Source organism: Halictus rubicundus, unplaced genomic scaffold (genome assembly GCF_050948215.1).
Source record: "Halictus rubicundus isolate RS-2024b unplaced genomic scaffold, iyHalRubi1_principal scaffold0522, whole genome shotgun sequence".
In the NCBI taxonomy this organism is placed as follows: Eukaryota; Metazoa; Arthropoda; class Insecta; order Hymenoptera; family Halictidae; genus Halictus; species Halictus rubicundus.
In genome coordinates this window covers 43,973-58,671 of record NW_027489063.1, presented here as the reverse complement: position 1 = coordinate 58,671, position 14,699 = coordinate 43,973, and the positions used below count along the sequence as shown (strand labels likewise).

Sequence of the window (14,699 nt, the reverse complement as noted above, 5' to 3'; positions counted from 1 at the left end):
TATCCTATCCTATCCTCTATCCTATTCTATCCTCTATCCTATCCTATCCTCTATCCTATCCTATCCTGTATCCTATTCTATCCTCTATCCTATCCTATCCTGTATCCTACTCTATCCTCTATCCTATCCTATCCTCTATCCTATCCTATCCTGTATCATATCCTATTCTCTATCCTATCCTATCCTCTATCCTATTCTATCCTCTATCCTATCCAATCCTATATCCTATTCTCTATCCTATCCTATCCTCTATCGTATAATATCCTCCATCCTATCCAATCCTGTATCATATCCTATCCTCTATCCTATCCTATCCTCTATCCTATTCTATCCTCTATACTATCCAATCCTATATCCTATTCTCTATCCTATCCTATCCTCTATCGTATCCTATCCTCCATCCTATCCAATCCTATATCGTATCCTCTATCCTATCCTATCCTCTATCCTATCCTATCGTCTATCATATCCTATGCTCTATCCTATCCTATCCTCTATCCTATCCTATCCTCTATCCTATCCTATCCTCTATCCTATCCTATCCTCTATCCTATCCTATCCTCTATCCTATCCAATCCTATATCCTATCCTCTATCATATCCTATCCTCTATCCTATCCTATCCTCAATCCTATCCTATCCGCTATCCTATCCAATCCTATATCCTATTCTCTGTCCTATCCTATCCTCTATAATATCCTATCCTCTATCCTATCCTATCCTCTATCCTATATTATCCTCTATCCTATCCCATCCTCTATCCTATCCTATCCTCTATCCTATCCTATCCTCTATCCTATTATATCCTCTATCCTATCCTATTCTCTATCCTATCCTATCCTCTATCCTATCGTATCCTCTATCGTATCCTATCCTCTATCCTATCCTATCCTCTGTCCTATCCTATCCTCTATCCTATCCTATCCTCTATCCTATCCTATCCTCTATCCTATCCTATCCTGTATCATATCCTATCCTATATCCTATCCTATCCTATATCCTATTCTATCCTCTATCCTATCCTATCCTCTATCCTATCCTATCCTGTATCCTATTCTATCCTCTATCCTATCCTATCCTCTATCCTATCCTATCCTCTATCCTATCCTATCCTCTATCCTATCCTATTCTCTATCCTATCCTATCCTCTATCCTATCGTATCCTCTATCGTATCCTATCCTCTATCCTATCCTATCCTCTGTCCTATCCTATCCTCTATCCTATCCTATCCTCTATCCTATCCTATCCTCTATCCTATCCTATCCTGTATCATATCCTATCCTATATCCTATCCTATCCTCTATCCTATTCTATCCTCTATCCTATCCTATCCTCTATCCTATCCTATCCTGTATCCTATTCTATCCTCTATCCTATCCTATCCTGTATCCTATTCTATCCTCTATCCTATCCTATCCTCTATCCTATCCTATCCTGTATCATATCCTATTCTCTATCCTGTCCTATCCTCTATCCTATTCTATCCTCTATCCTATCCAATCCTATATCCTATTCTCTATCCTATCCTATCCTCTATCGTATCCTATCCTCCATCCTATCCAATCCTATATCGTATCCTCTATCCTATCCTATCCTCTATCCTATCCTATCCTCTATCCTATCCTATCCTCTATCCTATCCTATCGTCTATCATATCCTATGCTCTATCCTATCCTATCCTGTATCCTATCCTATCCTCTATCCTATCCAATCCCATATCCTATCCTCTATCATATCCTATCCTCTATCCTATCCTATCCTCAATCCTATCCTATCCGCTATCCTATCCAATCCTATATCCTATTCTCTGTCCTATCCTATCCTCTATCCTATCCTATCCTCTATCCTATCCTATCCTCTATCCTATATTATCCTCTATCCTATCCCATCCTCTATCCTATCCTATCCTCTATCCTATCCTATCCTCTATCCTATCCTATCCTCTATCCTATCCTATTCTCTATCCTATCCTATCCTCTATCCTATCGTATCCTCTATCGTATCCTATCCTCTATCCTATTAAATCCTATATCGTGTCCTCTATCCTATCCTATCCTCTATCCTATCCTATCCTCTATCCTATCCTATCCTCTATCCAATCCTATCCTCTATCCTATATTATCCTCTATCCTATCCTATCCTATCCTATCCTCTATCCTATCCTATCCTCTATCCTATCCTATCCTCTATCCTATCCTATTCTCTATCCTATCCTATCCTCTATCCTATCCTATCCTGTATCCTATCCTATCCTCTATCCTATCCTATCCTCTATCCTATCCTCTATCCTATCCTCTATCCTATCCTCTATCCTATCCTATCCTCTATCCTATCCTATCCTCTATCCTATATTATCCTCTATCCTATCCCATCCTCTAACCTATCCTATCCTCTATCCTATCCTATCCTCTGTCCTATCCTATCCTCTATCCTATCCTATCCTCTATCCTATCCTATCCTCTATCCTATCCTATCCTGTATCATATCCTATCCTCTATCCTATCCTATCCTCTATCCTATCCTATCGTCTATCATATCCTATGCTCTATCCTATCCTATCCTCTATCCTATCCTATCCTCTATCCTATCCAATCCTATATCCTATCCTCTATCATATCCTATCCTCTATCCTGTCCTATCCTCAATCCTATCCTATCCGCTATCCTATCCAATCCTATATCATATTCTCTGTCCTATCCTATCCTCTATCCTATCCTATCCTCTATCCTATCCTATCCTCTATCCTATATTATCCTCTATCCTGTCCCATCCTCTATCCTATCCTATCCTCTATCCTATCCTATCCTCTATCCTATCCTATCCTCTATCCTATCCTATTCTCTATCCTATCCTATCCTCTATCCTATCGTATCCTCTATCGTATCCTATCCTCTATCCTATTAAATCCTATATCGTATCCTCTATCCTATCCTATCCTCTATCCTATCCTATCCTCTATCCTATTCTATCCTCTATCCTATCCTATCCTCTATCCTATCCCATCCTCTATCCTATCCTATCCTCTATCCTATCCTATCCTCTATCGTATCCTATCCTCTAACCTATTAAATCCTATATCCTATCCTCTATCCTATCCTATCCTCTATCCTATCCTATCCTCTATCCTATCCTATCCTCTATCCTATCCTATCCTCTATCCTATCCTATCCTCTATCCTATCCTATCCTCTATCCTATCCTATCCTCTATCCTATCCTATTGTTGCGGAATATAGCCAAGTGCTGAGTCAGAAGGACTCAGAAAAGGTGCAGTAGAGAAAGAAAAGTGAAATATGTAAGGAAGGAGGATAGTGTGAAGAACGAGAGAGTATATAATGAAAACAAAAGATATATTCACGAACGGTAACAGTAACGGTACAGGAGTGAACGCGAAGCCCGCAGACACTTGTATTAGACGGCGATCAGTCGATCGTAAAGACAATAAATCAGCGCTATGCAAGGATCAGTCGATCACGAGCAGAAGTCAAAGGAGACCCGTTTCGGAAACGCAGGTCTACTTATACTAACGCGGGCCGTTGGTTTCGGCAGGACGAGGAGTGGGATTTTCGAAATAGGCAAGGATGAGGCAGAGCAGCCCGTTCGTTAGGACGTCCTAACGGCGTCCCAACGGTCGGGGCTGCGATGGGAACAAAGGGTAGAGGCAGTGGATTTCGGAGTTTGGAAAACAACCAACGGCCCGCGCGGCGCGTGCATGAGAATCGCACGAGAGCCAGTGTTTACAAATTCGAACAGCTGACTGTTGTCGCGCGAGGAAGACGGTGTTTACCGGCGACGGGCAAAAACGCCGATGCGTGATCGCTCATGCACGACGCCGGTGTCGGTGGCAATAATACCCGGATTAAACGGTTAATTCGGGGAATCGAATTATAATGAAGACGGCGACGAGAAATCCGCCGATGCAGATTTTAAACATTCCGCCCGCCTTCGGCTATCGCCGAATGTGGACAGATCGCGGAAGCGGGGGAATGTCGACGGACGGCGCGGCGCGACGGCAGGTTATGCCTGGTTCTCTCCGGCCTGGAGAAGTCGGACTATTTTTGTTACCGGCCGGGTGAACGAAGTGGTGGCTGTTCTAACGGTGATGACCCGGACATGGCCGTCGGCTCCAGGGTGGACGTCGGTGATGCGTGCGAGCGGCCACTTCGTGGGGGGGGTGGCTTCGGACTTCACCAGCACGAGGTCCCCGACGCCCAGGGATGGCTGGGTGGTTGTCCACTTCCTTCGCGTTTGAATTTGGTGCAGGTATTCTGCGGACCAACGTCGCCAAAAATGTTCCACCCGCTGTTGGAGTTGTTGCCACCGGGAGAGCCGCGAGGTAGGGACGTCGTGCAGCATGGGCTCCGGGGTGGCCAGGAGGGGGCCTCCGACGAGGAAGTGTCCCGGCGTCAGGGGGGTCAGGTCCTCTGGGTCGTCCGTCAGTGCCTGGAGTGGACGCGAATTCAGGCACGCCTCCACCTGGCAGAGGAACGTCGCCAGCTCCTCGTACGTGTGAGCGTTGTCGCCGACGACGCGACGGAGATGGTGCTTCACGGAGCGGACGGCTGCCTCCCATAGCCCGCCGAAGTGAGGTGCTCCTGGTGGAATGAATTTCCACCGCACTCCCTCCTTGGACAGCTGTCCGGCGATGGCAGCTGCTTCCTTGGACGATGCCCGGAACATGCGGCGCAGTTCCTGGTCAGCCCCCACGAAATTTGTGCCGCAGTCGCTCGTTACAGAGGCGCATGGTCCCCGTCGGCCAGTGAATCGCCGGAATGCTGCGAGAAAGGCGGCCGTGGTGTAGTCCGACACAGCTTCGAGATGGACTGCCCGGGAGCTGTAACAAACGAAAATGGCCACATACCCCTTGATAGATTTGTGGCCACGTCCTGGCGCCGTTTTTAATTTGAACGGGCCGGCGTAATCCACGCCTGTGTGGGTGAATGGGCGCGATGGCGTGACCCGGTGGAGTGGTAGGTCGCCCATTAATTGGCTGGCGGTTGCCGCCCGCCATCGGAGACATCTGATGCAGCGGGAGACGCATTTCTTCACGTTTTGGCGTCCTTGTGGTATCCAAAATCGTTGGCGGACGGATGCCAGGGTCAACTGCACACCCCCATGCAGTGTCCGTCGGTGGTGCTGCTCGACGATCATCTCGGTCAACTTTGATCCTGATGGCAGAATGATGGGGTGCTGCTCGTCATAGGAGAGCAGGGAGTTTTTTAATCTCCCTCCCACCCGTAGAATGCCCTGGTTGTCGAGGAACGGGGTCGTCGCTCGGAGGGCACTGGACGGTCGAAGAGGTTGTCCATTGTTGAGAGCAGAGAGCTCTCGTTCGAAGGTCGATCCCTGCACAATCTTGATCCAGAGCGCCTCCGCTTGGCTCACCTCCTCTGGATGCAGGATCGGGAAGACGTCTCCTGGTGACGGAGCTGGTCGACGTCTCGTCCAACGCAGACACCAGGCAGTGACCCTCAAAAGTCGGGTCAGCGATGAGTAACGATGCAGCAGGGACTCGTGCTCCGTGTCGGCTATCCGGGTGTGGAAGCTGGTCGTCGTCGGGGCCCGCTCCTCCTCGGTGGTGTCGAGCGTGGGCGAGGTCGTGTCCCACGTCGTGGGATGTTCGGTGAGCCACGCGGGTCCGTGCCACCATAGGGGGTGACTCGCGAGCTGGCTGGCGGGAATGCCTCGCGAGGCACAGTCGGCAGGGTTGTCCTGGCTGCCGACGTGGTGTAGGCGGACGTCCGGTACAGTTCGGTGGAATTCAGCCACCCTGTTGGCGACAAAAGTACGCCACCGCGTCGGTTCACCGTGTAGCCATGCGAGGGTGACGGTGGAGTCTGACCAGAGGTGACTCGTGTCGAACTGCAGTCCCATCTCGCGGCGTAGGTGGGATAGCAGTCGGGCCCCCAGTACTGCAGCGCACAGCTCGAGCCGTGGGAGAGACAGGCTCTGGAGCGGCGCTGTCTTTGTTTTTGCTGCAACCAGAGTGACCTGTGTCCGGTGTGGGTTGCTGGTCCGGATGTAGGCGGCTGCAGCGTAGGCTCGTTCGGAGGCGTCCACGAAGACGTGGAGTTGCTGAGTGGTCGTAGCTGGCTCCGTGCCCAGCCATCGTGGGAGCCTCAGCGACGTTAGGTTGGCCGCGTCGGCGGAAAGTTTCCTCCACGTTTCAGCTGCGGTCGATGGAAGCTGCTCGTCCCAGTCGAGGCGGTGCTGCCACAGCTGCTGAAGGAATATTTTCCCTCGGATGGTCGCGGGTGCCAGCCATCCGAGGGGGTCGAACAATTTTGCCACCTGGGACAACACATACCGCTTCGATAGTGTCGGAAGTGGAGACGTCGGAGGGCCCTGGAAACTGAAGGTCAGAGTGTCAGACTGTGTGTGCCACTTCAGCCCCAAGGCACTGCATCCCAGCTCTGGCTGCCAAGGTAACGTGGAGGACAGGGCAAGGTCCTCGTCGGGCAGGTGCGAGGTCAGGGCGGTGCTGTTGGCGCTCCACTTTTTTAGCGTGAAGCCGCCCGCCCTGCAGATTCCGACGAGTTCCTCCTGGGTTTGTCGGGCCTCGTCCTCGCTATCGGCTCCGGACAGGATGTCGTCCACGTAGGTGGCTTCCCTCAGGATGGCGGCACCTCGTGGGAATTGCTCCTCTTCGTCGTCCGCAAGCTGCAGCAGGGTGCGGATGGCCAGAAAAGGGGCGCAGGTCAGTCCGTATGTGACGGTGGTGAGGTGGAACACCTGGATCCTCTGGTCCGGGTTGTCCCTCCAGAGCACTCGCTGGTAGTCCCGGTCGTCGGGATGCACCTGGATTTGGCGGTACATCTTTTCCACGTCCGTAAGGAAAGCGAACTTGTGTCGCCTCCACCTCAGTAAGAGGTCCATGAGGTTGCGCTGTAACTTGGGACCAGCGGAGAGGAGGTCATTCAACGAGCGGCCGGTCGAAGATGGTCGGGACCCGTTGAAGACCACCCTCAATTTTGCGGAGGCGCCCGTGCCCTTCATTACTCCGTGATGAGGCAGGTAAAAGTGCGGCGCTTGGGGACACTCGAGTTCCCTGGCGACCTCCTGCATGTGGCCGAGCTGCAGGTACTCTCTCATGAAGTTGTGATAGTGGTCACGGAGGGTCGTACTGGTCTGGAGGCGCCGTTCGGTGGACAGCAGGATGCGTCGGGCAACGCTGTGCGTCTCCCCTAATCCGTGGACTGCGTCCTTGAAGCAGAGGCGAACCACGTACCGTCCGTCCGACTGCCGGTAGTGGGTCTGACGAAACCCCTCGTCGCAGGCCTCTTCTTCTGCGTTCCAGTGCCTGGTGGTCGTTGGAACTTCCTCCTGTTCCCAGAAGCGACGCACCAGAGCGGCCAGATCGTCCGTGGTGGTCGTGTGAGTGGAGACGATTCGGGAGGGTGATCCTCCTCTCGCAGTCGGCCCTGAAAGAATCCACCCGAAGATGGTTTCTTGAGCGACTGGAGCGTGTTGTCCACCGCGACGTATCCCTTCCAGAAGAATCTGGGGATACACATCCGCTCCGAGCAGGAGCTCGATCGGTGTCGCCGAGGTTGCCCTGGGGTCTGCGAGCGGCAGGCCGTTGATGTGGGGCCAGCGCGGAGTGTGGGTGGCACCAGAGGGCTTGTAGGCCGTCAGCCTGGGCAGCACCAGTGCCTCCACCGTGCATGACCGTCCGAGTCCGGGAACGGTTGACGTCAGGGTCAGTCTGACCTTTCCTCGGGAGGTTGCTGTGGCCTTTCCTCCGGCGCCGAGGACCAGGCGCGAACACGACGTCCGAGGAAGTCGCATCGTCTGGGCCAGTGCTTCGCTGATGAGCGACACCTCAGAGCAGGGGTCAATCAGTGCGCGAGCTGTGACCATCCGGCGTCCTGCAGTCGCTGTGACCAGGGCGGTGGCGAGCAAGACAGGACCTGAGTCAGAGGTGGAGTTGAGCCTCTTCGTGGTGTGCAGCGTTGCGACCGTCGATGCGTTGCTGGATCCGTCGGACGCCTCGTGCAGCATCGTGTGGTGTGGTTGGGCACACCGTTGGCACCGCTTTGCCGACGGACAGTTCCCGACGGTGTGCGGACCGAGGCAGTTTTTACACCAGCGGCGACTCGTGACCATTTGGAGACGGGCTGCAGGGGTCAAGGATCGGAACGCGCTGCAAAAACACAAAATGTGGTCTCCTTGGCACAGGTTGCACCGAGGCCTCGATGCGGCGTCCGTGGCGGTGTGTAGCGCCTTGACCTTCGTGGGCGGCGGTTTTGATGGTGCGGGAGTGCGAGTCCCCTGACGGAACTCGAAAGCCTCGAGAGTTCTCGTCGTCGTCTCGAGAAATTCGAGGAGTTCCGAGAAGGCGGGGAGATTCACGCTGTTTCCCAGGGACTTTTCCCACTCCTTCAAGGTGTGTCTGTCCAGTCGACGGATGGTATGGTGGACGATCCAGTGGGATTCGTCGGTGACTGGTACCCCGAGGCTGTTCAGGACCGCCGTCGCGTTGCACGTGGAGTTCAAGAGGCCCTTGAGCTCCGTTGCACTGTGATTGACACATGGCTTGATGTTGTACAATGCGTCGAACTGCGCGGCAACCAGAAGTCGTCGATTCTGGTAGCGGTGCTCTAGCAGTTTCCAGGCCTGGTCAAAGTTGGCGGCAGTGACGGGAATCCGTTGAATCAGCTGCGCTGCTTCCCCGGTGAGGCTCGCCGACAGGTAGTGGAAGCGCTCTGCATCCGTCCAGTCCTCGTCGTCGATGACCAAGGACATGAAGAGGTCCCGGAATCGCGTCCAGTCAGTAAATTGACCGGAGAACGTGGGCAGTGTGATCCGTGGCAGTGACGATCGAGGTCTGGGCCCTGGCGTGGGTGGATGTCCTGCAGTTGAGGGTGCCTGACTCTGCTCGACGTCTTCGAGCATCGTGGACAGAATTCCCTTCTGATTGCAGTACACATCCTGCGTTTGGTCGAAGAAGTCCTCGGTGAAGTAGTCCACCTGACGGTTCTCCTCAGTAGTGGAGGCGATGATTTGAGCGTCGCGGTCTTGAAACTGCGCCCAGGCCTGGTCCAAACAAGACAATTTGGCCAAAATCGTCCCCTTGTTGATATTCGCTTTGCCCTGCTTCCGGAGATTGTCCACGGTTCGTGCGATGCGCCCGAACAGAATGTGTTGATGGGCGATAAGCGAGTCCATGACGAGTAGAAAGGAGAAGAAGAGAAAGGAAAAGTATACAAGAAAAGAGATGGAGAAGTGCGCGTGGATGGAAAAGTGGAAAGGAATCCGGCTCGAAGGACCAAATGTTGCGGAATATAGCCAAGTGCTGAGTCAGAAGGACTCAGAAAAGGTGCAGTAGAGAAAGAAAAGTGAAATATGTAAGGAAGGAGGATAGTGTGAAGAACGAGAGAGTATATAATGAAAACAAAAGATATATTCACGAACGGTAACAGTAACGGTACAGGAGTGAACGCGAAGCCCGCAGACACTTGTATTAGACGGCGATCAGTCGATCGTAAAGACAATAAATCAGCGCTATGCAAGGATCAGTCGATCACGAGCAGGAGTCAAAGGACCCCCGTTTCGGAAACGCAGGTCTACTTATACTAACGCGGGCCGTTGGTTTCGGCAGGATGAGGAGTGGGATTTTCGAAATAGGCAAGGATGAGGCAGAGCAGCCCGTTCGTTAGGACGTCCTAACGGCGTCCCAACGGTCGGGGCTGCGATGGGAACAAAGGGTAGAGGCAGTGGATTTCGGAGTTTGGAAAACAACCAACGGCCCGCGCGGCGCGTGCATGAGAATCGCACGAGAGCCAGTGTTTACAAATTCGAACAGCTGACTGTTGTCGCGCGAGGAAGACGGTGTTTACCGGCGACGGGCAAAAACGCCGAGGCGTGATCGCTCATGCACGACGCCGGTGTCGGTGGCAATAATACCCGGATTAAACGGTTAATTCGGGGAATCGAATTATAATGAAGACGGCGACGAGAAATCCGCCGATGCAGATTTTAAACAGCATCCGATACCAAAGAAGAACACGAGTGATACACTATGATATACAGATTAGATGAATTATTCGATACAGATATTAGATACAATATTGGACAAGCTTAACGGGTTTACGTATACCACCGCCCGCCGTGATAACCCTGATGAGTTTAAATACTGTAGCTGAGCGAAGAGAGCTCTCTCATTGTCGGTACTTCCCGTGGCTACGACTCGGGCACTCTTTTTGCTTCGCCAGAGAGCTCCTCATTGATATCAACGGGAAGGAAACAGAGTTTCACGATCGGACGTTTGTATTCAGACTGTGAGGTCTTAACGGTAACGACGCGAGTAACACCGTCCGCTCCGGGATGACATTTAATTATCCGCGCGAGTTCCCACTTGCATGGGGGTGCGAGGGCGTTTCGGAGAAGAACAATTCGACCCACCTTCGCGAGGTGACTCGCGGTGCGCCATTTTGTGCGTTGTTGTAACGAGTGGAGGTAATCAGTGGACCACGCCTTCCAGATACTTTCGTACAACTTTTTTAATAGCTGCCACCTAGTCAATCGCGAGTCCCGCACGTCCAACAACGTGGGGGATGGCACTGTAGTAATCGCGGAGCCGATAAGAAAGTGCCCTGGCGTGAGCGCGGTATAGTCGTCGATATTGTCCGACGACGGGGCGATCGGCCGGGAATTCATACAGGCTTCGATTTGACATAACACCGTGGTCAGTTCTTCAAAGGTGAGAGTGGTCGCGCCGATTACTCGTTTCAAATGATGCTTTAAACTGCGAATACCGGCTTCCCATAGTCCGCCGAAATGCGGGGCGGAAGGGGGAATGAAATGCCATGCAACTTGATCCGTCGCGAGTATGTTCCGCAACTTTGGGTCTCGTGTCGCGGCTCGGAAAGCCGCGGTCACTTCCTTATCGGCGCCCTGAAAGGTCGTTCCGTTATCGCTATACATGGCGACCGGCAAACCGCGACGCGAGCTGAACCTATCGTAACACGCCAAAAACGCAGCGGTGGTGTACGACCCCACTAATTCGATGTGCACGGCACGAGTTGTCATGCAGACGAATAACGCAATATATGCTTTCGTCGCCTTGTGTCCGCGTCCGGCGGTTGTTCGGACCGGTATAGGGCCCGCATAATCCACGCCGCAATGCAAAAACGCTCGTTCGGCACGAGTCACGCGTACCGACGGAAGATTTCCCATTACTTCGGATGGGACTGTCGCACGTTCTCGCGCGCATCGAACGCATTGATGTATAACTTGGCGCACGATAGGACGTGCCCGTAGAAGCCAAAAGTCTTGTCTCAATTTTGCAAGCGTTAATTGAGGACCGGCATGTAACAATTTTAAATGCAGATGCTTAATTAGGAGCAGGACTAAAGGATGCGAGGCGAGGAGAATAGGGTGTTTGGTATTTTCTGGCAATGCCGCATTTTCCAACCGCCCGCCCACGCGAATTAGACCGTCCGCGTCGAGATACGAGTTTAATGATATTGTTACGATGGAAGCTGTCGATTGCGGCGATCGAGAGAAGTTGGCCGTCGTATCGATATTATGGTATCCGGCCAACGGGGTTGTTGTTAAGAAGAAGACAGACGACAGAACCTCTCGAGTCGACGAAGCGAGAGCACGCACCTGTATCGCATCTTTTAACATTGTCCGTTGACAGCCAATAAATAGTTATATAGTTGTTGGTAGTGTTCGGTGTTGTTGTTTGGTTGAGGGATGTGTTCGCCGGCGAGGCGGGGCCGAAGCCTCCGCAACATTGGTGTCAGAAGTGCGGGCGATTCCACAACGACATCCACTACGGGAGCAGATGCGACGATGTTACAGACGCTGTTCGAAGGCCTCCAGCGGAACATTTCGGGGCAGTTTCAAGAGCAGCGGAAAATCGCGGAACAGAGATGGGAACAGGAGTGGGCCCGGTTTGAAGAGAGAGAAGCAGCAAACAGAGCCGCTCAAGCTGCAAGGGAAGCTGCCCTGGAGGGACGATTTGGGATCCTGGAGGCACAGTGTCAGGTGCTATCGCAGAATCTGCACAGTCTTGTACAGCCGCGTTTCATTAATTCTACTGAGAACCGTGAAACTCAAAATATAAATATGTCCGTTCCTAATGGGTCCGCGGTTCCGGTTTTTCCGCTTTCGCAGCAGGTCCCTGTAAATGACGCAGTTGGCGTCTTTCGCGGTGTTTCGGAGTTGGGATACACCGTGAAACCTCCTAGATTTGACGGCAAAGCTTCATGGGAAGAGTATAGAATTCAGTTCGACACAATAGCTCGCGCGAATGGTTGGGATGAACCGAGGAAAGCTTTGGCCTTGGTTGCGTCTTTGGAGGGCCCTGCTCGAGGAGTGTTGACTTCTCTCTCCGTGGACAAACAGAACGATTTCCGGACGATAGTTTGGGCATTAGAGTTCCGTTATGGGACCAAAAATTTTCAAAATTTAAGTTACGAAAAATTCCAAAATTATAGACAACGGAAAGGGGAGTCGATCTCTGAGTTGGCAGCAGAAATTGAGAGGCTTGCTCAAGCTGCATTTGGTGAATGCCCATACGAAAGTAGGGATAAACTCGCGGCCTCTCAATTTGTAGCAGCATTGGCCAACGAAGAGATGAAACGAATATTAAGGCTCGGTGGTTTTACATCTCTGAGAGCAGCAGTTATTAGAGCCTTGGAGATTGAAGCTGTCGAGTCTGTTACTGAAACTTCGTATAGTAGTCAAAATAACCGCTACAAGCCTTATTATTTTCCAAAACAACATATTCCTGGACGGCGTTGGGGAGAACGAGGATACGACCGAAGACCGGAGGAAGTGGATCAACCGAACAGGAACTATGTACGAAAGACGAGTTCCGTGAACAGGAATTCGAAGATCAATGGTGATCGAGAAGATCGACCCAGGGAGTGTTGGAGTTGTCGCCAGACTGGGCATCTCCAGAAGGACTGCCCGAAGAGACAAACACAGAGGATGGGAAACGCGAAGAAGTCATAGTAGGAGGGGAGACTGTGACTTCACCTTCTTCTACCCCTATCGTGCTGAAGACTTATTTGAAGAAAGATTGTACGGCCATCGAGGGATTCATCGATGGAAAAATGGCTACGATAATAATCGACACGGGATCGAGCGTAAATCTTTTGGGGACGGATAAGTTCAATCCCAGAAGTAAGCTTGGCGCGGCGGAGGGACTTCTGGAAATCAAAATTGTGTCCATTTCCGGGGAAAATTTACCGATTCAAGGCAGGTACAAATGTCCCATTAAAATCAATGGTTTCGAAACAGAGGAAGAATTTTTCCTGATCGACATGGCGGAGGAGTGTATTTTGGGGAACGGATTCCTCCAGAAACACGCGTGTAGGCTCGATTATTGGGCGAGGAAACTACAAATAGCCGGGAAGGAAGAGGTCGGCTTTATCGGTCAAGAGATACGTAATAAGGAGGATGCAGCTTTATTAGCGAAGATGGAAGAGGAGACTCCGGTAGCGGAAGAGGTACAGGAGGTTGCAGTTCCACCTGTACCGAAGCACTTAGAAGATCTTTTCCAGCGTTGCTGTTCGGCCTTATCTCCGCCACGGAAGACAGCATTTGCGAAAGTAACACATGAATTTCAGGACATATTCGCAGAAAATCCTGAACATGTTGGGAATTGTGATGTTGTCCAACATAGGATTGATACAGGAGATTGTGCACCAATCAAACAGGCACCGCGACGTCTCCCTTTTCACCGACGAGACGAAGTTAAAGAATTACTCGCGAAGATGGAAAGGCAGGGAGTAATTGAGGAGTCGAAAAGTCCATGGTCCTCTCCTATCGTTCTCGTGAAGAAAAAGGATGGCAGCACGAGATTTTGTGTGGACTATCGGCGGTTAAATGATGTCACGAAAAAAGATTCTTATCCGTTGCCGAGAATTGAAGAAACGCTAGATGCTCTAGCTGAATCGTCTTGGTTTTCAACCATAGATCTGCAAAGTGGATATTGGCAGATTATGGTTGACGAAAGGGACCGTGAAAAGACAGCATTCTGCGTGGGAGAAGGGCTTTGGCAATTCAGAGTGATGCCTTTCGGACTTTGTAATGCCCCCGCCACGTTTGAACGTCTTATGGACACGGTATTGAAAGGCCTGTGTGGAAAAATCTGCCTAGTATATCTAGACGACATTATCGTTTATGGAAGAAGTTTCGAAGAAAACATGGACAATTTGAGGACTGTCTTCGCACGCCTGCGCCAAGCCAAACTATTAGCGAATCCAAAAAAATGCCATTTCTTCTGCAAAGAGGTGCGATACCTTGGATATATCGTTTCCGAACGCGGGATTAAAACGGATCCCGAAAAGATAATGGCAATCCAGAAATGGCCAATTCCGAGGAGTAAAACGGAATTAAGGAGTTTTCTCGGACTTTGCACTTATTATAGAAAATTCGTCAAAGATTTTTCTTCCATCGCTAGGCCACTACATCGCCTGACGGAAGATAAAATTACGTTTGTATGGTCGGAAGAATGTCAAAAGGTATTCGAGTGGCTGAAGCAGCGTCTTTCCGAATCTCCGATATTAGCTTATCCTTTATTAGACGCAGATTTCATTTTGGATACAGATGCGTCGAATTTTGCCATTGGAGCAGTCCTCTCGCAAGTTCAAGGTGAAGAGGAGAAAGTTATTGCATACTTTTCAAAAATGCTGGGAAAAGCAGAGAGGAATTATTGCGTTACAAGACGGGAACTTTTGGCGAT

At 51.1% G+C, this 14,699-nt stretch overlaps 2 protein-coding genes across 2 annotated transcripts; both read right to left on the bottom strand.

Annotated features, from left to right (window-relative positions):
* Nucleotides 1–4,015: 4,015 nt before the first annotated feature.
* LOC143364416 (uncharacterized) lies at nt 4,016–9,166 on the bottom strand. Its single transcript, XM_076804782.1, has one exon. The coding sequence runs from the start codon at nt 9,164–9,166 to the stop codon at nt 4,016–4,018; it is 5,151 nt and encodes a 1,716-aa protein (XP_076660897.1).
* Nucleotides 9,167–10,180: 1,014 nt separating this feature from the next.
* LOC143364415 (uncharacterized) lies at nt 10,181–11,176 on the bottom strand. Its single transcript, XM_076804781.1, has one exon. The coding sequence runs from the start codon at nt 11,174–11,176 to the stop codon at nt 10,181–10,183; it is 996 nt and encodes a 331-aa protein (XP_076660896.1).
* Nucleotides 11,177–14,699: the final 3,523 nt, after the last annotated feature.

What these genes read in the sequence shown, in the direction of transcription:
- LOC143364415 (XM_076804781.1), bottom strand. Translation starts at nt 11,176, where the DNA reads ATGGGAAATCTTCCGTCGGTACGCGTGACTCGTGCCGAACGAGCGTTT.
- LOC143364416 (XM_076804782.1), bottom strand. Translation starts at nt 9,166, where the DNA reads ATGGACTCGCTTATCGCCCATCAACACATTCTGTTCGGGCGCATCGCA.